General features: G+C 47.5%; 1 protein-coding gene across 1 annotated transcript in view; it reads right to left on the reverse strand.

Moving 5' to 3' along the window:
- Window positions 1-26,099, reverse strand: part of Abcc4 (ATP binding cassette subfamily C member 4) — a 203,622-nt gene that overhangs the window by 66,329 nt on the left and 111,194 nt on the right. The window contains exon 20 of the mRNA XM_051160966.1: window positions 2,857-2,936. Coding sequence (XP_051016923.1) covers window positions 2,857-2,936 — 80 coding nt within the window. The remainder of the gene's footprint in view (window positions 1-2,856; window positions 2,937-26,099) is intronic.

A 26,099-nucleotide genomic window follows, 5' to 3' on the forward strand; every position in this document is an offset into this window, starting at 1 on the left:
GCCCCGAAAGACCAAGTCCTGAGCACAGCCGTCAGGTGAGCCAAGCAGACTGACTGCTTTGTAACCCTGCTGCACTCTAATTCGAGAGACTACTTAGAAATGTAAGGAGCAAACCCTGCTGTCTGCCTCAGTTAGCAGAGCTAATAGGCTTCTAATTAATTTCCAGAAGATTGCTGTTATAACTAACAGGTTTTAAACATTTGGTTGATTGGGGAAAATGAATTGAATATAATGTATTTGATTTGGAAAATTAGTTTTCATTCTATGTGCTTACCATAATAGTGTTTATTTTAAGTTTACATGATTCCATTAAGAGTCCCAGAACACCACTGGGTTGTTTTCGTCCTGACAGACTCCAATTCGACTTAAAAAGAAAAAAAAAATCAATTTACATTTAGATTTTTGTTGGCCTTTCTTTGAGGGCAGGTTAAATTCATTTTGTGTGTGTGTGGGGGGGGGGCTTTCATAAAAAAAAAAAAATCTTTGCTGGATCCTAAAGCAACAGGCACCAAATACTTCAAAATGATCACAGTGATTCTTTAGTGAGAAGGCCACTCAGCCGCCAGATGCAAATCCTCCAGCAAAGGCGGAAAAAGGCAGCCAGGGCGCTGCTTCCTGGGTTTCAGTTGATTCCTCCTGACAACCATTTAAACAATGAATGTTGGGAAATGTCCCTCAAAGCATCAGCCACAATGGCAGGGGATCAGTGCTTTTATATTTAGCTGATACTATTTTTAAAAGGAGAAAATATTTCTTCCTGACAGGATTATGGGAAGGTTATTAAAGACACCTGCAAACAAAGTTAAGTGACAGCAGATCTGTACTGCATTGGATAAGTGAATTTTCCTTTATCTAAAACTCCTATTGGGGAAGACAGCACTATCAAGATTCACCTTTTTTTTTTGGTAGATTCTAGAACTCGGCTAACCAGGACTAGAAGCAGTCAACAAGAGTCAGGTGTGCCAAGACTGAGCAGGTGACGAACAGAGGCCCTGGTGTGTCCGGTTAAACTGAAGTGCAATTTTCCCTCCTCACAACGCTGAGGATGAAATCAGGAAGCACACACAAGCTTCACCCCTCACGTGGGAGACAGGACACAGGGCGGAGTGCTAATCAGCCAGGCTCACTCTGCTAAACACGCCGTGGGCCACCAGAAGCTCAGCGTCAGCCCAGCTCAGGGCTGTGGCGAAGCGGAGCTCTTTGTAAACTCTTCTAGAACTAATTAATAATCACTGTCAAAACACGTGCTTAAAGTTATCTGTATTCTAGGGGGGAAAAGAGAATTCTGTGGTGAAAGGCTGCTTCTGGGGAGTGAAACAGCATAGCTCAACCCAGTAGGAAACATTTTAAAAATAAGTTCACAGGAGCAGAAAGTGCTTATCTGTGGTGCAAAGGCTCAGCCTGGAGCCCAGGAAGGGTGTAAGGAGGAAGTGTCTTCACCTGTGAGCCATACTGTTTACAGTCAGATAGCCTGGGCTGGTAGTCAGATAGCCTGGGTTCCCTTTCCCTGTGACTAACAGGGATCCCAGCAATCACTGTAGGTCTACCACTGATTTTTCTTCTTCTTCTTCTTCTTCTTCTTCTTCTTCTTCTTCTTCTTCTTCTTCTTCTTCTTCTTCTTCTTCTTCTTCTTCTTCTTCTTCTTCTTCTCCTTCTTCTTTAAACACAGCTAATTTTCTAAATTAAGTAATCACTTAGTTCTTTAGAACAGTGACTCTAGAAGTGAACCTGAGCTTGGAGCTGAGCGACAAGGAGTGGGGGAGAAAGGAGGAGGGGCCAGCAAGACCCCCTGCCACGCTTCCACATCCACTTCCAGCCCGCAGATTGGCTTCCGGGAACAGCTGGCAGACTTAGGGAGAATGAGAAAGGTTCAGTCTCACGGCAGTGAGTGAGCCACAAGCAGCTGGGGTTTAAGAATCTGCACAGCTTTCGATAGATGTATTTCTTCTCCAAAATAAACGCTTGGGGGAAAACAAAAGGATCCCCGCCCGAGTCACTGAAAAGCAGACAGAATTATATGACAGAAGAAAGCAAAACAAAACAGGTAAAGCCACAGAAGCAACAATGCTGAAAAGAGGAGATGAGTGATGTGGTGACCCAACACGATCCTTTTGGACCCAGGTTCACAGACAAAACAACAAGCCAAAAGGAGGCATTTCTGTGAGATACTTTTTTTTTTTTTTTTAAGACACCTTAAGACAGAGCAATCAACGTGTGAAAAGAAAAGTTGCCTAGAAAAACAAAAACAGACAGTTTCTGAGAAGACTTTGATCCTGTACTCCCTATTATTGGCTTAAACATGCCTGCATTTAAGGCTTTGAATCCGCAATAACCGCTCTCTATTGTCCTTGCTAACAAAGTATTATTTTCACCTTATTATTGCTAATCTGTTCTTTGTAAGTAACCACACCTGGTTTTACCCCACCCCCTCTCAAAAAAAAAAAAAAAAATGGTGCAGTAAATATTTGCCCTTTATGGCGGATACAATGCATAATTTAGTTAATCTGTGCTATCTTTCCGTGAGAGGGGTGATTGTTTCTATATTATGAAATGTGTTCACAGCGAATCGAATCCACGCCAGATACCTGGGAGGCAGATGAAAAGCCACTTACCAGCATGTAGCTGCCATGAACCAACCCTGACACGAATGCACAGCCACTCCTACATGCGATATTACTCACGACAAGTTAGCCTCCGAAACCCAGCCACACCTTCCCTCTACAAACACGGCCTTTTGTTAAGATAATATTGCAGGTCTCCAGCCCCACGGCCACCCCTTCCCCTCATGGAAAGGCCTTGAGAAAGAAAAAAGGTGCTGTTCTGCATTTGAGAGCATAGTATTATTACTTTACATACCTGGATGAAGTCTAAAAACGTCAGGGGGAGCAAGTCATCCATATGTCCGATGTCTTTGGAGAAACGATTTAAAATCCTTCCTGCAAGTACAGGGGATGTTACACACCTCCCCAGACACACCCGTAAGAGAAACAACTTGCAAACAGAATCAAAACAATGCTTTAAATGCATATGTGTTTAATATTATATTATGCATTCATGTGAAATAAGCCGATATCCGTGACAAGGAGAAAGAATACAGGGTGATGCCTAAGGAGAGACAAAAATAACACCAAATGACGCTGGACAGGGAACTACAGTGTTGCCCTGATTTCAAAAAAAAAAATGTATACATGTGATGTGTGTGTCCCCCCCCCCCCACGCGTGCACACGCGCGCACACACACACAGAAATGGAAAAAACCTGTGACATTGTTGGGTCAGTTCCTTCATTTTTAGGCCTCATCTAGGTCAACGCAAGTGCAAAGAAGGAAGATCAATACAGAAATCAACGAATCCAATTGTTATGCCAGTTTTTTCTTTAATCATGAGAATTTATTTCTCTAAATGTAAATTGTAGCAACAGTGTTTTAACCCCCCCCCCCCAGGATGGTTCATTAGACCTCATATCCCAGGAAAACTCAACCGCCTCCGAGTGAGAGGATGCCTCGCCAGGACAGCACCAGTGTCCGGGTCATCCTTTCGGGTGTCAAGGATGGTAGCCGCAGGCTTGAGCACCCAAGGAGACGAGAGAAAAGTAGGCCAGGAAGCAAACAAAACCACACCACTAAAGATCAGTTCCTCTCATCCACTGCATTTCCCGTGGAGAAGAACCCAAGAAAAAGATGCGTAGCGAAGGCTTCACAGGGGACCAATCAAAACTGGATTCTAGCAGACATCATTTTGAATGATATCATTTTAAACGTTAAAATACACACAGACAGATGACAGGCAGGCAGGCAGGCTGGCCTCCCGGAGCTATTTTCTGGCTGATGCTTTGAAGGCCGTGGTGCAGACGTGACACACGGGCCCCTGGCCACTTATGCCAACACTGGGACAGAACATCTGCTGCCCCTGAAATCCTTCCAGAGCACCTGGGCTCTACCTGGGAACATGGGATGTGCACACCAGAGACATGCAGGCCTCAATTTTCCTGCCTCAAGCTTAGGATACATAGGCTCCAGAAAAGTGTCATTTCCTGACATCTTTGGCATGCCCAGTGACAACTCTTCTTAGCTTTCAGCAACACCTCCTTCGAGTCTTGTCCTGCGGATTAAATGGGCCCATGAGTATAAAAGACTCCTTGTCAAGATGCCAGGCGCTTTCTTAACAAGTGCTCAAAAACAAACAAACGGAAAGTTGGGATGGTGACTGTCACCCAGATTCTAGAACATGCTACTAGGAGAGGAAGTTCAGCTGTTAAGTGAGGATCCTGGCTTGACAGCTGGGGCGGAGCCTAAGTGCCCAAGATCAGGCCCTGTCTACTGTGCCCTAGACCAGGCGTGGATGGACAAGACTGGGTAGTTCAAGTCAGGTACATCTGAGAAAACACTACAGTTAAATGGGCAAATGGGTTTCGTGAACTGACTTCACAAGGAAACAATATTCAAAGAAGAAAAATACGGCTCTGTGGGCAGAAGCATTCGCCCAGTAAGTACCTGAATGGAATCCCTGGTACCCAGAGAGGCAGAAAGCTGCGGGCCCCAAAAGGGAAGACAAGTGGCCTGCATAACCTCCAGCCAGCCAAGGGTAAGCCGCAAAGCTCTGGTTCGGTGAGAGACCCTGTCCCAGGGCACACACAGGGCAACAATGCAGAGAGTGATGCCGGAAGACACTGGAGGCCTTGTGCCATCGAGTGTACCCTCGCACTCACAAGAGGCACCACACATACCGGACATACCGGATGTATGATTTGGCCTTAAAAAAAAAGGTCAAAAGCAATGTTGATGATATGGTTCACTACACAAAATCCACTCCTTTATGTTTTGCACTAGGTTCAAGAATCTTCAGTTCGGAGGTACCAAAGGTATCCCAATAACAGAAACCACTGAGAAAAGCCATCTTCGTACATCCAACCCAACAACCACATGCCAAAGTCCGCCCCCCCCCACCAGCCTTCACCCTGACTCTCCAGAGAGTAGAGAGAGCGTGAAACAGGAGGGCCTCGTAGGAACTTCCTTACAGGAAACACATAGGCTGGGCAGTGTTTGCAGAAGACGCTCCTGTCTCTGCAGCAGATACTGAGTTAGTTGGGGTCATGATGTGTGAGGCCTCACAGACATTTGTTCAGAGGTCTCCAGATCAAATCCTTGTGAGCTCCCTCCACACTTTTACCATGCCTCTTTTTCCTCAGTGACATGTGGTCCCTCATTGGAACGTGTCAGGGGAGGCGCGTGAGTGGAAGGAGTGTCCCTGGAGAACAGCTCGCTTGCTTACATTACAGGCACGCAGCCTTGCGCCTTTCAGAACACTCAAACGCTACTGCTGTTAACTCTGCCCTCACAACCTCTAATTTCTCTGGACGTGAAGCCCCTCATATACTTAATCACAGCCTTTCTAGATTTCTCACAAGCAACCTGCTGATGCCACAGGTACCCCTCATTTAACTGGGTTCTCCCTCCGCCACTGCTGCTGCACGCACTCAGATGGCCCGTCTCACTTAGTGTCACTGTGCAGGACTCGAACCCAGGCCCCAGGCATTACCTGCATGCCTCTCTGTGAAGTGGCACCCCAGCACCCCGGTTCAGCATGGTCACCATGCCCAGAATTAGAGGCCAGACAGCACACTCGAAACACATTTTTTAAAAAAAACCAACCAAACAAACAAACAAAAAAAATCCGCCTCAACAATTTTCTTCCAGGCGTTCTGGTGCGTGTTTATTTTCCTAGCTGTGCAAAACCTTTTCGTTTCACTGGATCCTGCTTGTCAGTTCTTGTGTTGCTTCCTGAGCTGCTGCGGGTGTCTATAGAGTCTGTAGCTGTGCCTGTGTTTTGAAGTCCCGCCTCCCCCAACCACTCTTTCTTTTATCAGTTTTGGGTCTCAGAGGAAGGTCTTTGATCTGTCCCGTTCCCCCCCCCCCCCGCCCCAGAGTGGAAGCTAGGACCCCGCCTTTACTCTTTCATCACACGTGGATACCCAGTTTTCCAGCAACACCTTTCTGTAGAGCAGCAGATCTCAACCTGTGGGGCTCGCTCGACCCTTTTGGGGGGGTCACATATCAGATCAGGTGTCCTGCACATCAGATGTTCACATTATGATTCAAAACAGCAGCACAATAACAGTTATGACGTAACAATGAAACTGTGTTAAAGGACCGCAGCACTAGGAGGGCTGACGGCCACTGCTCTAAAGGATGCTTGGACAGGGCATTAGTATCTAGAATAATATAAGTAACTCAAAAAACTAAATAGCAAACAAGCCAGTCAACCGCTGGTCTAGGAAGTGAGGAGATGGCTCTTCCAGCAAAGCACCCATCCATGAGTTACCGTTGACCTCATGCACATCCTAGGCAGTACGCCCACAGGACTCACACTCAACACGCCAGATACCCAAAGATCCATAGTCATGGCCTCACTATTCACAAAAGCCAGAGTCCGAGACACAGACCCAGTCCAGCTGCCCATCAATACATGAGTGACTAAAGAAGATGAGGTGTATTACATAGACGGGAGTTTTAGTCAGGCATAGAGAAGAATGAAATTATAGTCTGTGGAAAGTGGACTCAACTGGAAATTACCATGTTATGTGAACTAAGCCAGACTCAGACAAATGCCGCCTATCGCCTCTCATTCGAGGACCCAAGATCATACATACAGATAGATCTTTAACGGCCGTGAGACATGAAAACAGAGGAGGGATCTGGAAAAGGAGGGGGTGAGGAAGACTCAGGCACCGGCAAGCAACGTTTCCACCAGCCCATGCCATACTCTACCTTGGGAGCAAGAGCAGGGTACCTTTGATGAGCTGTTGGTGTGTGCTTACATCCTGCCTGGCATGTGTGAGGCCCGCAGCCCCATTGCGAGAGCATCGAGATGGGCGTGGAGTGGGTTACTTGAGTTGTAGAGTTTGCCTTTGATTGAGAATCTACAGAGAGCAGTAAGAGTTGGGAGGCAGAAGTGCCTGGCTTAGGCTGGGCGCCGAGGACGGGTTATCTACCATGGGCCTGTAGCCAACGGTGGGGGAGCAGAGAAAGAGGGATGCAAGTGGTAAGCTGTGGCATCTAAATCCAAGTAGTCTACCCTAAGGACCACTGACACATGCCTGGGCAAAGGACGGTCCAAGGCAGAGATCGCTATGCAGAGCCCAGCTGAGTCATTAGGCCCTATCAGAACAGCTGTGGTCATAGAAGACAAGAAAGTCATTTTGAGAGTGGCTTTTTGTTGTTGTTGTTTTTTTTGTTTTCTTTTCATTTAAAATAACCTAATCTGCATCTTTTGGGGGGGGTGTTTCTTGAGACAGGGTTTCTCTGTGTAGCTTTGCCTGTCCTGGACTCACTTTGTAGACCAGGCTGGCCTCGAACTCACAGCGATCCACCTGCCTCTGCCTCCCGAGTGCTGCATCTTAATTATAAGAACAATCCTATCAAGCTTTTAGGAACATTGGGGAAGGGCGCAGAGAAGCCAGGTACGCCTACTGGCCGTGTGCCTTCACTCAGATCCTCACCGCAGCTCCATCTGCCAAGGCCGTAGCCCCCTTACTCACAAACACAGCTCGGGGAAACCTGCTACCAACCTGAACTTCTTTATCTACGCGGTAGGCTTTGGATGATGATGTAGCCCCTGTGAGGGACTCCCATCTGGAAAAAAAAAGGCAGGCATCCAAGGACAGATGCAAATGGCACAGTGCGTATGTGCCCCGGAGGAGTGTCTTCCAACGTCCTCAAGGACCAGCACATGCTCGGTCCCCATCCCAGGGCAACCAGCTGCTCCAGCCACCATGCAGCCCACCTCCCCTCGTCAGAGCCAGCTCACGGAGACCAACCAATTCAAGATGGTTTTAACGGCTGCTGTGTCTTCCTTACTCGAGAGTAGGCCTCACCCCCAAGGACTTCGGCTTTGTATAACCGTGTGGTACATTGTTCTTGTCACAAGCTACTGCCACCTCCATTTTATGTGGCCAATGAGACAGAGACTGAGGCGTGGAAACGGCACCATGGCTCTATGACGTCATCCAGTGGGACAAAAATGACAAGCCCCACAGTACAGAAAAGGTCTCGTTTGTGTCTTTCTTCCATGGTTCTTCAGAGCATGTCTGAAAGGAGGAAGTATGGCAAGGGCCAGGGGAGGGCGAACTGGAGTGAGAAGGCATTCTACACCTCCAAGCCAGCTCCAGGCACATCCAGTAGGTTCTACAGAACATGGCCCGGGAGAGCGATCCCACCTCTGACTCTCTGACGGAGCCTATGCCAGTTCACACTGCACCTTTCACCACGCAAAACCAAAGCGAGGCTTTCTTAGGGTCACTTGGGTTCGTTCATACTTAGTTTCTGAAACACCATCCTTACCAGGCATCAAATGCCAGAGACTGTTAAACAGGACACGCACACCATCTCTGAACTAGGGCAGAGATACTGCCCCTATTTAAAGACAGGGCAGCCGAGATGTTGAGATGAAAATTTTTAACTCAAGGAAATTAGCTTCAAGTTGTTAAGTCGCCAAGCTGGACTCACACCCAGTATTATGGGGATTCAGAAGGTGTGTTCTTGTCAACACACCGATGACACGATGCTGCTGCTTTACAGAACACTTCTGCAAGCTCTACTAAATACCTACTAGGAAGAGCGAGCCAGCAAAGTGTCAGGCTGGGCAGGCATTACGCTGGCATGAATGGCTATGAACAAACCTGCCATGGACGCCTCTGCCTGCCTCTGATTGACTAATGGTGGCTGTGTCGGATGCTAAATACTTTAACTGTCACCCCGGCCAGAAGAGTTTCAGGAAGCCTCTCTCTTGGCTAACAGCAATTGAAGCAAACCATTCAAAGTCACTCCACCTCAAAACAAAATTGCCTAAGTCATTGCGAGTAAACAGACTCTACTAACAAGAGAGCACATGAATGGATGCACAGCGCGTCTAATACAATGCATAATCGATTAGTCAGGTACAGAGATCTGCTATCCACCTGATCTCAGGCCCTGCCATGCTGTGTGACCCGAGGCAAATCCCATGCTTGTGGCCAGAAATTTGGTGGAGAATTGCCCTGGAGGGATGACACACACTTCCTGAGTTACCTAGGGAAATCTTTGTGTTGAAGGAACCATCAGATGCCTCTCTACACATTAAGAAGAAGAAAGAGCAGGAAGATAAAGCAGGCTACTTCTTTCTTCATGAATTTCCACAATATATGTCTAGGGGCATCAGTCACAGGCCCCACATAGGACGAAGGAAGAGCAGATCCCTACAAGACCCCCAGATTGGGACTCTGGAATAAGGCAGGCATAACAAAAAGCTACAGAGCCTGTGCACTGGAAAACCCTCAGACATTCGCATGCGATGTCAGGGGGATTCTTAAGCTGTGAACTGCACAGGGAGCTAAGAACTCCTGTTACTAAGAGAACAGGAAGCTGGCAACCATTTGACCCCTCCTGCTATTGAAATGTACTACTTGCATGTCCAACAAGTGGGATTTTTTTTTTTTTTTTTTTCTTATTTAGTCTCCTTGACTGTCACTCACGGCCACGAGCTCAAGAATCAGTTCAGAAAAAGTAAGTATTAAGGGGACAAAAAATGAAGGCCTGAAAATACACAGCAGCAGCCTCAAAAACATGATCGCATAAAGATGGCAACAGTTACAGGGAGCACTTGTGAAGAGGACAAAGAATTCTACTTCCACAAAGGCCGCCGTCCAACTTGATGATGAGATCGCCCTGAACGGCAACTGCCATCTGACATGCAAAATCAGCTCTTTCCATCTCTAACGCTTACAGGAGTGTACACAATGCTCAAAAATAGGACAGCAAAACATCTGGCGTTAGGACATGATGGAACTTGAAAACAATGGGCCCTCCCACTACCTGCCCTATGTAAAACAACCGAAGGTGTGCTGGCAACAAATCAACCAACACCCAAATCTGATCTTCACTTCTACCTCCAGCATGTCATTTTAATGCCTGGGAAATGCCAACAGATGTTACATCGACCTGGCTACACTGTGTTAACTGTAAACGTGTACACCTTTGTTAGGACTTTTAAAAAAATGTTTACAAAGAGCGTCCTTTCCAGCTACCGTATTACATCTTTTTAAAGTCCAGATAAGCTTTGTAGCAACAGGGCACAGTACTGTAATTGCTTTAATTTACTTATCTTGTCAGTTAGGGAAAGCTCTGGGCACATGTTAGGCAGACCCTCGCCTGATTTCACAAAGAATTCTGAACTATTAAAATACCCCCACGCCCCCTCCTCGGCCCCCAGGTCTTTTCCAGGCCCACCATGTCTTCTCCACCTGGCCATTCCCAACTGAGTTTCAGAGTTGGCAGGCTTAAGGCCAGCAGCCGCTGCTCTCCAGCCTCCTGTTTCTTGACTTCTCCCGACAGCATCTGGTACTACTGCTCAGTCCCCTCCCTTGAGAATGCCATGCGTGTGTCAGGGTGCCATTAGCTTTGCCTTTCCATTCCCCCACTCTGCCTACTCTCCAGGCTCAACCCTAATCGCTCCAAACTCTACCTCACATGGGTACCTCACACGGGAGCTCTTCATCCCCTCTCACTGGGCCAGCCATTCCTAAACCGTCTCTTACATTTTCAATGCATCCGGCTGCGGGGCATCCCCCCATTGCTATCGCCCGGAGGTAACCGTGTGAAGTGTTTGGACCGTAGGAAGGGACAGGCTTGGCGGCTTCTTCCTCAAAGTGTTTAACACGGGCCAATTAATAACTTCACACAAGTTTCCATGTAAGCCTTACAGACTTGCGACGTAGGTTCGCAGTGTCAAACATTTTAAGTAAAAAACACATTTGTGATTCTGAGATTTCAATACTTCGGGGGGGGGGGGAGCTTCTGTGAGTTTCCATGAACAGAAGAAGCTGGCCTTCTTGGAGGCAAGACATCCAAAGGCTGAGCTGACCCTCCCAGCTCCAAGGCTCGTTATGACATCAAATAACTTAATCAGAACACAAACTGTTCTTAGATTTCTACGGAGGTAATTAAATAACAATTCGATGCCGATTAATCACAGGCAAATAAGAGATGTCAGAGAGCTACACACACACCAGAGACTATTTAATGGTCAAATACTTGGCGAGCTCTTAGGTAAACAATGATTCATTAAAGCCTCCTTTGCCACACAATGGCTGAGCTAAACTCAACAGTGAAAGAATCGAAACTGCTTTGTTCTCCCATAAAAAGACATCAACCTGTGATCCCTGATACCCCTTTCTCCCTCACTTAGCAGGCTGCTCAGCTGCATGAATCATGGCGTGTTGGGCTGCTCCAGCTGCTCCTAGGCCCAAGGGCGTCTGCAAGTCCTCCCAGCCTTTGGAACACTACAGTGGGACAACTTTTCTCTTCCCATCTGCAGAGCTGCAGGGTTGGGCAGCTGACTACACCTATCTAGAGGCTCTGCTCATGCCGAGCAAGGAGCGGACGCAGAACCACCTTCTCTCCCACCCCCTAGAGATGCTGGGGCCATCTCCCTGAAAGAAAGTGATTACCCAGTACATACACAAACCCACATGACTTGCCAGCCTAGCAAAAACCCATAGGACAGTTTTGCCTCCCTTATCAACAAGGCTCTTTTAAATTAAATGTCCCATTATAACACAGTTTCTCTGTGAAAACCCACGGCCCCACTTCAAGTTCAGCTGATAACTCCCAAAGGCCTCTAAGCTCTGCTCGGGATTCTATAACCAGGCTGCAAGTTCATTTCTTCCTGTGGAGGCGGCGTCAAGCAGAGGAATGCTGCTCAGCATTTGCCGGGGTCGCCTGCACCAGCGCCTGCACCATGCACTGCCATGGTCCCACAGGCGCTGCTGTTTATTGAAAACGGGACCTCTGCACTTCATTGTGCATTCGAATCTGAAGTAGAGATCGCAGAGGTGGCTGTAATACTGCAGAGGAGTCCACTAAGCACACTTCTCTCTACACTGCGTTCAGCTGCCTTTGGGGGGGGGGGGCGGTCTAACCCTACCACAATTAATCAGATTATTACTGGTTATATCACACAGATAAAAATACAATTTCACTTGGAAGTGGGGTTCAATGGTAAAGTGTCTGGATATGCAGATGGCTCTGGGTTCCACCCCTAATCTGGGAATAAATAATTAAATAAAAATTTCAAAAACTAACTAAATAAAAATTATACTTCTCATTGAAGAAGAAAGTATGTACTAAAAAACTTTGTGGAAAAGATATTTTAAATATATGTAGTTCATGCTTCAAAATTACATTCATTAAAATACATCAAATCTAACTAGATATACCATTATTTAAATGAAAAAGCTAAGAAGTCTCATAGAAATTATTTTAGCTCCACTCATACACTGAGCAATGGGTAATCAAGTCCCCCTTTACTGCCTCTTATATGCAAAATATTGAAACCATATGCAGATTATAACAGTAACTGTAGGACATTCTAGGCACTTACTTTATCCAATATATATATATAGTGTGTGAGGTAAACACTGTGACATCTTCATACACAGTAAAAAATAAGGCATTAGAGAACTGACTATATGAAATTGAAAACGTTTTTTTTGTGATCTCTCAGCTTCATTTTGTTTTATGTTGCCTCAACAGCACCTGATGTTAGCAGCCCTGAGTGTGTCTATTCCTCAGCTAAAGCTATGACACAAAATGATTTCAAGGAGGGAAAAAAGTCACACCGCATCTAACATAAACATACCGTGGCAAAACAAATTTTCCTGCAAATATAAGCAGTTTTACAGTCTATCAAAGTGGTGCCAAAAGTAGATTTATGCGTATTAAAGTGCTGACGGGAACGGAACATTTCAGCAATAAATACAGTTCGTTGTAACCCAATCGTCAAATCAATAAAGTCATTAAAAATAGACCACATTCTTCAAGGAAATGGTGGGTTTAAGGGGGAGAGCATCTTTGCTGGCGACAGGCACAGCTGCCGATTCCCCGGCCTGCCCTGTATCCCCTCCACGGGCCCGCAAGACGGCATCCTCAGGGTCTTATCTCCCTCCTTCTGCTTTTAGCCATGTAAACCGCCACATGGCATTTCCTGCTTCCCCACAGGCATCTTATAAATACAAATAAGAAAACATGCCCTGGGTTTTTCTTCTTCCCTTCTCCTTCTCTGCCCCAGACTGACAGGATATTATCACTATTGTAGTGTCTCCCGAGTCTGCCTTGGACTGTAAGCCAGAATGCTCAGCGATTATAATATCCATTTATCTAAACTGCCAACATGTTAAAAAAAAAAAAAAATCAGGTGGGGTGCGTGCCACTTAAATTAATTTACTACTTGAAAAAGACTTCTTATGCCAACCCTGTCAAAAGAAAGGCAGGGAAGGTGTTGAGAAAATGTGAATAAATCTAAGTACAGTTTGCATTTTATCTAAATTCCAAGTGTGGGCAGTGAAAGAGAATGTCCTGGAAGATAAGGGGACACGAGGGGACCAGCAAGAGCACACACACCCACACTCTCAGTACAGGAGCCCTGGATCCCTAGTGCTTGTTCTGGAGACCGTTGCCTCACCGCCTCGGGGGACCAAGCTGCCCCCATCACCGAGGACATCAAGATGTTTTGTATCATCTACTGACTAAAGAAAGGATTCCATGCTTCACAGCCAGGAGGAGGGCCATCATCAGAGCCAGAGACCCTAAGAACCCCTGGCCACGTGGAGACGGCTAGAGGGTAAAATGCTGCAGTAACCACAGAAAACAGTGCGACGGGTCCACCAGACAGGAAACATACCGTGATTGTAATGATCCGGCAATTCTGTTTCTGGGTAGACACCCAAAAGAAATAAAAGTGGAGACACAGGTGACAGTACAGTCATGACCACAGCAGCGTTAGTCACAAAAGGTCAAGCCACCCACCTGTCCAATGAGAGGTGAACGGACAAAACAAAGTGTGCCGTATGGACACAGCAGAATGTTACTCAGCCTTATAAAGGAAGGGAATTTCGACCCTTGCTATGACATGCATGATGCCAGAAGACATTAGTCACAAAGGGAAACAGTAGACTCCACCTGCAGGAAGTACCTAGAGTGTCAAACTCAAGGTGAGCACCAGAGGCCGGGGTGGGGGACAAACAGGAGCCAGGGGGTCCTGGAATAGGGTCAGTCTGAAGATGCTTGTGCGCACATGATGTGCAGTGATGCTCCTGTACTCGGCGTCACTGCACTTAAAACTGGGTAGCATAGTAAATTCTGTTTTGTCTTTGTCTTGTCACACGCGTCCATTCTAACCTGGACCACTAGCTTTGTCATTAGTTAGTACACTCGGCTTTGTTTGTTTGTTTGTTTGTTTTAGCTGTCAACTTGACACAACACAGGGTCCCCTGAAGAAGTGCCTCCATCAGATGGGCCTGTGGCTGTGTCTGTAAGAGACCGTCCTTACCGGTATGATATGAGAGGACCCAGCCCACTGTGGGTGGCACTGTCCCTAGGCAGGTGGGTGTGGGCTGTGTGCGGGAGCTGTGCGGGCATGAGCCAGGGAAGGAAAGACAGTGTGTAGCGCTCAGCGTGGCCTCTGCTTCATTTCCTGCTTGAGCACCTTAGCCTGACTTCCGTCCACGATGCACTGTGGCCCGTGTGTGTAAGCGAAATCAGCCACTTTCCATCCTCTCCAAGTTGCTTCTGGCCACAGTGTTTATCACATCAACAGGAAATAAACTGTAACAGTGTGTTCCACTCAATACATATACACGTCACCCCCAGCGCACCAGCCCTGGAGGTGAGTTCCAGTCCCAGCATCCCGTGCTACCATCTGAGAGGGGGGTGTGCGCGTGCGACTATACTGTCCACTGAGAGCAGAGGGACCAGAAGGACACTAGTGGCATCCAACCCACAACGAAGAAGGAGAGGCAGATGAGATGCTCTCCTGCACCTCACTCTGCAGAGCTTAGGCTGCCCCTCAGCCAAGCACCACCAGCTTTCCCGCCTCAAAAATACATTATGCCATCCACATTCCGGGGCCCGCTTTGCGCCCACCTTTCAGTGCCTTGTAAACACTTCCAAGTTAGGATGCAAAATACCAACACGGACGGAATCACACCCCACGGGTGACGTGACTAAATCAACACAATCACAGGGTCACTAAAGCCTCCTATTTTCCAACACAATGCCAGGTCAGGGAGGCCCATCCGAACCCAGTAATTAGTGGGTCTCCGCGACCAGAAGCGCGATTAACGGCCTTTAGGAGGCGCCACCAGTCTTTTCCCTCCGTGACTTGTGTGACCTAAAAACAGAAAGCCAAACAGCTGCTGAAGATGTACCACGATTTTATAAAGGGGTGTGCGATGGGGAGAGAGGCTCAACTGGGGGCTCCCTCTGCACATCTGTCTAAGGAGTGTGGGCTTCCCGTGGTGACAAGCGAAGTCATCTACACAAGCTATACAAAGACACCTCTGCCACAGGGCAGGGGTGGGATGGGGGGGGGGGGGACGGCTCATAAATTCAGAGCAGAAAATGCTAGAAAATGGTATCTAAGAGCACGCACCAAGAAACGTGATGCCAGGATGGGATTTAGGTGACCACAAGTTCCCTGATCTTGGATGGGCAGGAAAGGATGCTCCAGGTATGCATGGGGGCAATGGAGCAAGGTGGGCAGGGAAGAAGGGGCAGACTTAAACACAAAGAAATGCCAACATCCTTCGAGGGCATCACCCTCAGTGTATCGGCCCCACTAGTCTATTATGTCTGAACTTGAGGCCAAAACCAGGTTCTGACCCCAGCCCTCAAGAGGCTCGTGTCTGCATAGTACATGCCTTCCTTTTTATTTTTATTTTTAAAAGACAGTGGGTAAAATAACTGGGTAAATGTTTTCTCCTCAGCACAGAAGCTGTTGGCAAATCTCAGCAGGTTGGGTCAGAGGAATGAGGGTTCAGACAAAGCTCACTTACTTACCCTGCTGTGACAACAGCATGAGGTAGGCCAGGTTTCCCGATTGAAATGTTCTCGGTCATGCTTAATTTAGAGACTTTCTTAAAGATCCACAACATGAGGAAGCAGTGATACTAAACTTTAAAAGCTGAGGAGAGCGGCTGGACATGTGGCTCAGTGGGTGGTGTCTGGCCTGGCATGCACAGGTCCTGGGTTCGAGCCCCAGCACCAGATTAATGGTGTGTGCCCATCAGCACCTGTAGGCGGGGCAGATGGATCAGGGATATTCTCGGCTGCACTGCCAGTCTGAAGCCAGCTTAGGCTACAGGAGGAGACCCTGTCTAGAGAAAAAAAATGCTAATGAAGACTATTTTTAAAAATGTAACTTTCAGATTTAAGTTTCTTTCCTTGAACCCAGTATTTCAGATCTAAATAAAACCTAGCAACTCTCCTATAAAAATTAAGACACCATTCATAGTCTAATGAATACGCTAAACAGTGGTAAAGTCTGGGAAGGCAGTTCAGTGGCAGACTGCTTGCCTAGCATGCCCGCTATATCCTCGGTCCATCCCTGGCACCCACAAAACAAACAAACAAAAAAACCCCAAACAAACAAACCCAAAGAAAAACCCCACGGAAGTTAGAAAGAGAAACTATTTTGACAACCACATGCAGTCTGACTTTACAGTTATGTAATGAATTTCAATTATTGTTCATAAACACTAACCACAAGTGATTACAGGAAAATATGCTATACTTAGCAGCCCCAAAATCGTTATAGATGCAAAACACAGAAAACTTATTCTTAAATGTCATCCAGTCTGTTCTAACAGAACAGAACCAGAGCATGACGATGGGCCTGCTTTAAAACGTCAGCCGTACACGACCGTTCAGATAATTTAATAACATTTTATAAATGAAAAAGATTTTATTAATATTTAAAGGACACCTGAAATTTTAAAGGGAATATTATATAACCATGGTTTGTGCCACCAGGAGCTTTGCTAAAGGGCGTTCACAGCAGTACTGGTGGAGAAAGAAATGGAGGTAAAGTTACATTTCTCAGGTAACTGACTAGCAAGCCAGGATCCTCGGGGGTGGGCACAGACGCTAGAGTGTCTGGCCAAGAAGGCAGAGTTGGAGAAGACAGCATCCCACGGCCTCAAGGCCTGAACTCAACAGCCTGGCAGCAGTTACTTTCTTGCCCTCTCACCTAAGGCTGGGAAGCACAGTGGCAGAAGAAAAGAGAACTGTTAAGTCAAACACCTAAAAAGCCTGGAGCGTCAGGGAGACCCCAGGAGCACATCTGCCGTGTGCCACCTTGTAGCTATCAAAGGCAAAGTGCTTATTGGCCAGAGGCTGTGTGTTCACAGGGGCCTCTTCCTTAGCAGCCCAGCCATCCTGAGAGGATGCTCCTACCCAGAGCACGGCTGTCACAACACCGGTTCCTCCTGCCGGGCTCAGCTGATGCTTTGCCTTTCTCCTTCACAGAGACTAAAGCATCACCGTTAATCTGCCACAGTGAGAAGCCATACTGTTTCCCACGCTGATGCAGACATTTTGTGTTCCTGACATAATGGGAAAACAGAAACCATACTTGTGGTGAGCAGTCTAATGTTATACACAGCAGAGGTGATACGCAAGAAGATCAAGAAATAGTTTCTGTATTTTGAAGGGAGAAATAGCAAGGGCGTACACAGAAACATATAGAAAATCAGGTAGGATGGTGTGACGGCGCGTGCTCATATCTAGCATTTAAGAGTCTGAGACAGGGGCTGGAGAGATGGTTCAGAGGTTAAGAGCACTGTCTGTTCTTCCAGAGGTCCTGAGTTCAATTTCCAGCAACCACACGGTGGCTCACAACCATCTATAATGTGATTTGACACCCTCTTCTTGTGTGTATAAGTAATAAATAAATAAAATAAATAAATAAATAAAAAATAAGAGTCTGAGACAGAAGGATGACAAAGCATAGAGCAGCCCAGGCTACACAGAGAGCAATGACTCTACGGATGCTGGGGCGGTCACAGGCCCGGCACTGCTGGGATGTCTCCAAGCAGTGCCCTCACTCAGCAGAGGAGAAAGACTCCAAGAAAAATGGGTCCTTCTGCTTCCAGCCAGAACATTCCACAAAACACGATGTGGACAGTGAGAGCACTCCCTCTGTTCTCCTAATACAAATCATTTTAGGGGCTGCCCCAGCCCGACATGCTGCAGAGAGTTCACAAGACACAGGTCTTTGATCTTTGTGGCTTCACCATGTATGTTTTTTAAAATTTCTGGAATGCACCCAGGGAGGCAAAATGCCTGACAAAGACACTATAAATATCCGAATAAATAAATACATACAAACATCTGGAACTCTGATTAGGCACCAAAGTTTTATTATTTGTGAAGGAAGGAGGAGGAAGGGAAAACGCTCAGCAGCATTTTTATTTTTAAAAGAAAATGCCTCATCATTCCCTTATGATAAAGCCTTTGAGATAGAAAAGGCCTCTAGGGATGGAGTCCCTCAGAAAGCGGCGTGCCAGCGCTCTGTAGCTGCTTCCCACACACAAGCAGACTCCGCAGACTTCACTCAGATTCACCTTTAAACAGCCAAAGGCAGAAGAATGTTTATGAACTATCAACCATTATTTATAATAAAAATAAATGCAGACAATATACTCATTTTCAGCCATTTCAAATTAAGTATGCACGTGAGCAGACATTGTTTTACTCACTATGGAATCATCTAGTAGGCTGGTTTATGCCTCTTTGCCAGGCACTTGCAACAGTAAAAGGAGAATGGTAGAATTTGTCGTAAGTGCTGCCCAGTTCACAGACAGTGTGGTTAAATGCGAACTAGTTGTCACTTAGTTGCAAAATTGTGATGTGTTAAGACACCTTCCTGTTCCGGATAAATAAAAACAAAATTGTGATGGAGCAAGTTCTAGTCCGTTATATATTTCCCAATAAAACAGAGACTGGACATGCATTGAAAGGTCAGGCCGACAGGCATCTTACACACAGAATGGCATCGTATTTCTCCAGGGACAGAGCAACAGTGTGGCACCTGCCTGACCCTCCCACCCACCCCCTGACCCCCCACACTTGGGTGTTCTACCCTCCCTCCCTGCCTGCCAGCCACATCCTGCCCTTGTCCCAGGCTCATCCTCGGGCCAAGCACCCATTCACACCTCAGCTTTACCGACGACCCTCCACACCAAAGGCCCATGCTTCTCCAGTCTGCCTTAGCCCCTGCCCACACCCTTCTGGGTTCCTGGCCCTCCACATGTGCAGCCCGTCCATCCTCATGCTATCTGACCTTACACCTGCGTTCCCAAGTGCGCATCAAGGTGCTTCTGAACCAAGGGCACAGAGGTTTTGAAGCTCTCCTGGCCTAGCTTGAGACATGGTGCTTGATTTGATCCAACACCAGACACGGATGGAAGGCTTAGTGGATGTACACAGAACCCGGCACTTGCAGTATGTCCCCACTCAAGAGAAGGGGCACTGTGGGATGCCATCATGGGTGCTGAGACCAATGTTGTGTCTGCCTGACACTTGACCCTCCAGAGGAAGGACGAAAAAAGGCCACCAAACCTGTATGTCAATAAAGGTGGGAAAACAATAAAAGATCACCAGTGGTCAAGTTCAAAACAAGAGCAATGTTCCAGCCTGTTCCTGTGGCAGCTGCAACCCAGAAACTTGGCCCTGATATAAAAGCATTGGGGGTAAGCTTGTGGGGGGTAGTGAAAATAAACACCCCAGGAGCCCCCTGCCTTGGCACCTCCGCAGCCTGTGCCCGATGGGCCTGCGAGTGCTCAAAAAGACACGCACATTTATACGGTTCTGGTTTGCCTCCACCTCAAGGCAGGATAAAGCGCAGCAAAGGGAAGAATTCGTCCTGCTCTTCCTCCTGCGTTCCTTCTTTGCAGCTTCAACACATTTAACCAAACCCAGTGTCCCGTCCAGTTGCTCTGCCTCACTCACCCCGCACCCCGAGTACAACACCCGAGTTAGTAGGTGCTCTGCAGAGAAAGAACTTGTATCCAGCTCCAATACTCTGTGGTTCATCACAGGTACACCAGTAAGTGCCTTCCCTGTGACGCCCCTTGGTACAAAGCTGCCAACGGCACAAACGGAAACTCACCTATTCAGTGCTGACCTCCCATCTCTTGCTCTCACTCTGATCTGTTCTGCAATCCACACCAAAGCGGGGTTCCCCCCTCAGTCCCCACTCTTGGGATAGCTAGCTCCACTTCCTCAGGCCCGCCGTAGCGCCTACTACTTCTGAGAGTTTCTCCTCATTGCTGATGTCAGCCACAGAAAATGAGCATCTGCACCCCTACTCCCCCAGGGCACGCCAACCCACTGTTCGGCACACTGGGCACACCGACCTGCACCCCTACTCCCCCAGGGCATGCCCACCCCCTGTTCGGCACACTGGGCACACCGACCTGCACCCCTACTCCCCCAGGGCGTGCCCACCCCCTGTTCAGCACACTGGGCACACCGACCTGCATCCCTACTCCCCCAGGGCGTGCCCACCCCCTGTTCGGCACACTGGGCACACCGACCTGCACCCCTACTCCCCCAGGGCATGCCAACCCACTGTTCGGCACACTGGGCACACCGACCGATGGAGCTCTTTGTTCACACCGCTGTGGTCAGGAAAGGACCCCACAGGCTGAAAACAAGGTGGTCTTTGGCCCCAGCAGCTGAACAAGAGTCAACAGATGAGTCCAATGCAAACTACAGACCAGCAAGGAATCTGCAAACACATTACCTGACAAGTAAATCAGTTTTCTCTCGGGGCGGGGGTGGTGGGGGTGGTGGCAGCTGGGGGGGGGGGGTTTAGAGAGGTGGCAGCTTGGGGGGAAGAGGTTAGAGAGGTGGCACCTGGGGGGGGGGGGGGTTTAGAGAGGTGGCAGCTCAAGGATAAGGCCTTGAGTTGAAGCCCCCCGCCCCCCCCCTCCCCCGACGCTCCTGTAAATAGGCCGGTATGGCAGCATGCCCGATGAGGCAGAAATAGGATCCCTGGGTTTTGCTCATCGGCCAGCCTGGCTGGATTGGTGAGATCCAGCTCATGAGACACTGTCTCAAACAATAAGGTGGAGAGCCATTGAGGGAATCGGCCAGCGTTGCCCTCGGGCCTCCATATGCCATGTATACACATGCACACACCCTCCCAACTACCCTGCAGGCACACAGTTTGCTCCTTCCAAACTCCTTCATTAATTCAGGGTACCAAAGACTTCCAGAGCAGTGGCCCTAAGAATCAATCATATTTGCAGCATTCTCTCTCGCCCGCCCTCCCCACCCCAGACTCTGTGAGCTAAAGGAGAGAGTACAAATTCCTATGTGAGGAGAAAAGGGTTTGAATGCGAAATCATTTGGTTGATATATATATATATATATATATATATATATATATATTTTTTTTTTTTTTTTTTAATCAGAAATTTTCCATTTGCAGAATGTGGGACTGTGCCTGCAGTTCTGGTTTAAAAAAAAAAAAAAAACCCACTGACAAGTCTGCAAGAATATTCTCAGCCTTGTATTTGTAGATTTCCATGGCTAATTTTTTTTTTCATCCTCGTTCTTACCCCTTTCCCTCCAAACCCACACCCTGCCCGACATTTCCCATCCCTCACAGGTTATGTCTGCCATTGTAACCCACAGGGACAAATACTCATCCCCTGAGAGCCGTACTGCACAAGCTTTGCATGCATATTAGGGGAAAGTCGGGCTTCCGCAGGACATCAAAGTCCCTTCAGACCATGACCTCAGCTGTGTTCTCTACTGGCATTCAAAAACTTGGCTGCATTAAATAATACCAATGTAGGCTCAGAATAAAATAAAATCATGACAGGATCCAATCTCTCTCCGGCTGTCACAGACTCCACTCCCTCAGATGAAAGGCCCCGGGGCTCACCTCTGAAAGGTCCCCTTAGAGCTGAATGGATCTACTAGTCACAATTGGAAACTGGTAATATTTTCATCAGAAAGGAGTGAGGGAGTTTTAATTCACCAAGACATTACAACCAGGAGGCAAAGGTGGCAGGCCAGCTGGCTCAGGCTGTACAGGTTAATACATCCAGTGCTGTAAAGCGGGGCCGGCAACGCAGCTGAGTTAGTAGACCGCCTGCCTGGGGCGTGTGAAAAATCTTAATGCACCACCACATACATCAGGTAAGGTGGCACATGGCTGTCAGGCCAGCCCGTGGGAAGCGGACGCAAGGTTCAGGAGGTCAAAGCCGACCTTGGCCACAAGCGCACAAAACATGCTAAGAGATGGAATCAAGATGGCAGTGGGAATGGGGTGGGGGTGGGGAGGAGCAAGCCAGCACAGTGCTGCCCTGCTCAGATCAGAAGGCAGCTCTGTACTTCCTGAACTTTGGGGACTTCCCAGCTAAGCCCCGCCTTCCTGTGACCCCTCATTCAGATACTTCTATTTGCTCTCTGTCCCAATAAAACACTCTGACCAAAAGCAACAGAGCAGGGAAAGGTTTGTTTATTCCACCTTAAACTTCCAGGTCAGGTGGCGATCATTACTGAGAGAGGTCAGCCAGAGACTGGAGGCAGGAACCATGGAGGAACGCCACTGCTTGCTGATCTCTCATTTGCTCCCTGCTGGCTTTTTCAGAGCGCCTAGATACACCTACCTCAGGGATGGTGCCACCCAGTGGGCTGGGGCCCTCCCACACCTGTCGTCTGTCAAGGTGACTCCTCACAGACACGACTACAGGCCAGTATGACTGAGGTAACTCTTCAGTCGAGGCTCACCTGCCCAGGGAGGTTTAGGTTGCGCCAAGTTGACAATGAAAAACTAAGCAGAACAGTCCCCCTGCTTTTGTCCAGGTCCAGAGTGTGTCCTCGAGCTTATCAAAGACAGCGCGAAGGTTTAAAGGGTCAAAGAACTGAAGATTTCTGAGGGGGTCTATTCATAAACATGGATTCAGGGTGAGTGAAGTTCTATATCCGACCCCTGACAAAACGGCAGGTTACCCAAGGAAGAGTGACGTCAGCGCACACGTTAGTGTGCTGCAGTCGCTGTGTGGGAGGATCCTGAGGAGTGAGGCGGAGGAGGGAAGCAGAAACCTTGCAGAGGTAACGCTACCTCAGACTAACACACGAGAAACGATGGGCTGGCCACCGGCCAGGCAGGCTTAGAACTTAGGAACTTGTAACTCAAAACGAACACCGCAACAACCATTTTCTTACTTTCTTTTTTCTGTTGCTGTACTAACACTCCCCAGCAAAGGCAAATCACTTGAGTAATAAGTCATTTGCGCTGGCAGTTGTGGGGGGAGGTTAGTCCGTCAGTGTGAGGGAGCCCCGGGGCACAGCTGGAAGCAGTGGGTCACACTCCATTCACCATGAGGAACCTTCACAGCCCAGGATCCCAGCAGGGGCAGCAGAGGGCAGATCTTTCCATCTCAATTAATGTAATCAAGGTAAGCCCCGTAGACACGCCCAGAGGCCCATCTCCTGGTAACGTTGATTCTACCACTAACCAGGCATGGTGGTTTGAAGGAGAAATGCCCCATAGGCTCGTGGATTTAAGCATTTGGTTCCTGTTGGTGTTGCTGTTTGGGGACGTCATGGCGAGCTTTAGGAGGGACAACCTTGATGGAAGAAGTGTGTCACGTGGGGCAAGGATTAAGCAGTGGACCCTGGACCCTCCTCCTGCTCTCTGTGTGCGCTATGAAATGGGTCCTTCTGCTTCCTGCTCCCGCCACTGGGAGGTTTCATCACAGCCACAGCAAGTGAGACACCATAAAAACATAAGAGAAATGGACAATGGGCTTTCCAAAAGCACACAAAACCATAATAACATATACTTAAGTTTTCTAAGAAAGAAATAAAAAACAGCTAGAATTGGGTTTATATCCCATCATTTTCTACTGCTTGATCAAAACGTCTACTATGAACACTGGGCATTCTGAGAACTAAGGCTTCTCGGAGACTGTTCTCCCGCGGTTGCGCAAACACGGAGTCCTCCAGACACAGAGCACTGAGGACAGGGAGTCCTGAACCACACTGTCACCCTCATCCATGACTCTAGTAACCTTTGACCTGAAAACTTTAAATGGAACATTCCAGAAGCAAATAACTCAAAAATTCTAAATGCGTTTAATTATAGTATACTATCACTAATCTAACCCATTATTGGCTATTGTTGCTCATCTTCCTCGGGGCATAATTCATGAAGTAAAGTTTATTATAAACATAAAAGGGGGTGTCAGTGATGTTGGGCAGCAGAGTACTTGTCAGTCAAGCAGGAGGAGCCGGGTTCAGGTCCCCAGTACTTACGTAAAAGCCAAGCACAGGGTTGTGAGTCAGTAAGGCCGGCACCACTGTGGGAGGAAGGGTGGCAGAGCCAGGTGGACCCCTGGGGCTTCTGGCCAGAACAGGTGGTCAGCGTCGTCACCAAATTGGTGAACTCCAGTTTCGGCGAAAAGCTGCCTCAAAATTTAAGATGGAGAGTGACTGACCTCAGGGTACCACACGACCTCGCCCACACATATAGAAAAAAAACAGGTACACATGCCACACTTGCACCCAAAATAAATAAGGAAAATGTCTGTGGCCAGCAAAGAGCACACTCGCCAGGCACCTTGTGCCAAATCCCCAGTACACAGATACACTCAGAAGTTAGTAACTGCTGACTTTCTCGTGTTAGCCAGTGATTCGTGGGAATCTTGTCCTTTAAGTTTTTATTTCAAGCTTTGCACAGACAGACAGGGACAGTACCAAGAGGGCTGGGCAAGAGGACAAAGGGCACTGCAGACCAGTAGGGCAGACAGAGACTCAGGAAGCAGGGCCCAGAGCGGGCATTTTGTTTTGTTTGTTGTCATTTTGTTAAGCCTGCAGGTGAAGGGAAATAACTAAAGTGACAACATTTGGACACATTTAAGTTGCTAACACAAATGGAAGATGATGTTATTAAGTGACAGGACACAGGAAGGGGCCAAATCTGTCCCACTCTTGGCTGATCCAGGTTGACAAAACGCTTGATTTTTAATTGCCAACAGACACAACCTGCCGTATGACTGACCTCTGAGACATCAAAGGCATAGTAGGGAAAGGAACACTGAAAAACCCTCTGGTGTCTTTTCCCAAACTGCCTGCTCTGGGGTTTCTTAGCTTTTTAAAGTTCTGACCCTTTTATTCCATTATTACTAGACAAATCCTATAGTGCAACAGGGTCACTGAGCGTCAGCATGGGGCAGGGCGTGGAGAAGACACTGACGTGACAGATGTTGACTCTAGTCCAGGGCCTGGCGAAGGCTGCCCGCCTGCAGACACACTCCCCAGCAAGAGTTTTTCTCTTAGGTCTCTCCACCCAAAGCTGCGTATCTTGTTATCTCTCAAGGTTATTAGAATCAGCCAGTAATTTGTGGCATTTTAATGGTTGGTTTATTAATGCTAATGGAGCAGTTGATGTAGTAGGGAGTTATTTTTGTCCTGTTTGACTTGTTACACCCTTCAAGTGTTCGAAAAAGATAACCCATGGCTTCAGAAAACCAACCAGAGATCTCATTTTCTTCTCAGGCCTCTGTAGCTGTATTTTGCGCAAGAGGAAGTTTTGAAGCATCAGAGTGCCCGCCTGACAGACATGTGGAAGCATTGCCCAGAATTAGCTGCAGCGAACAAGCCACACAGAGTGTCTCTGAAAACACCCCATGAATAAAATTTGAAGGCTCAACAATCTGAAGCTGCCTGGGGTCAACTTTAAATTTCACTTGTGAAATTTGTCATTTTTCACGCTTTTTGAAAAAGGTGAATACATGGAAGTTCTACATTTTGACCTGAAATAGCATCAAAAAATAAATAAATAAATAAAGTTTCTCCCACTCTGATGAAGAACAACTATCTACTTACCTGAAACAATTCCAAAGTGCCGTTTAAATAGAACTTAATTTACCAAATTTCAAACTGTCTTTCCGTAATTGCAAATAGACTTCCGCACTGCACTTCAGTCAATATCATTTTCAAACAAAAAGTAAAGCAGACGTTTGGTACTTACATGCAAAATTGAGCTCTCATTGTAAAGCCAAATTAAGTTTCAAACGAACTCTGGAATAAAGCTAAGACCCATTGAAAACAAAAACAAAAACAAAACAAGCAAGGAAACAAAAGCACACACTATTGTATTTGTGTGAGGCTTGTTAGTCGCAGGTGATTCCCCTACTTCCCACAGAGCCAGGAAAACATACACACCACACGTACACGTTACTTATCAACACCCGTTTAACGGTTTGAA

The sequence above is a fragment of the Acomys russatus genome, chromosome 18, assembly GCF_903995435.1.
Source record: "Acomys russatus chromosome 18, mAcoRus1.1, whole genome shotgun sequence".
NCBI classification, from domain to species: domain Eukaryota; kingdom Metazoa; phylum Chordata; class Mammalia; order Rodentia; family Muridae; genus Acomys; species Acomys russatus.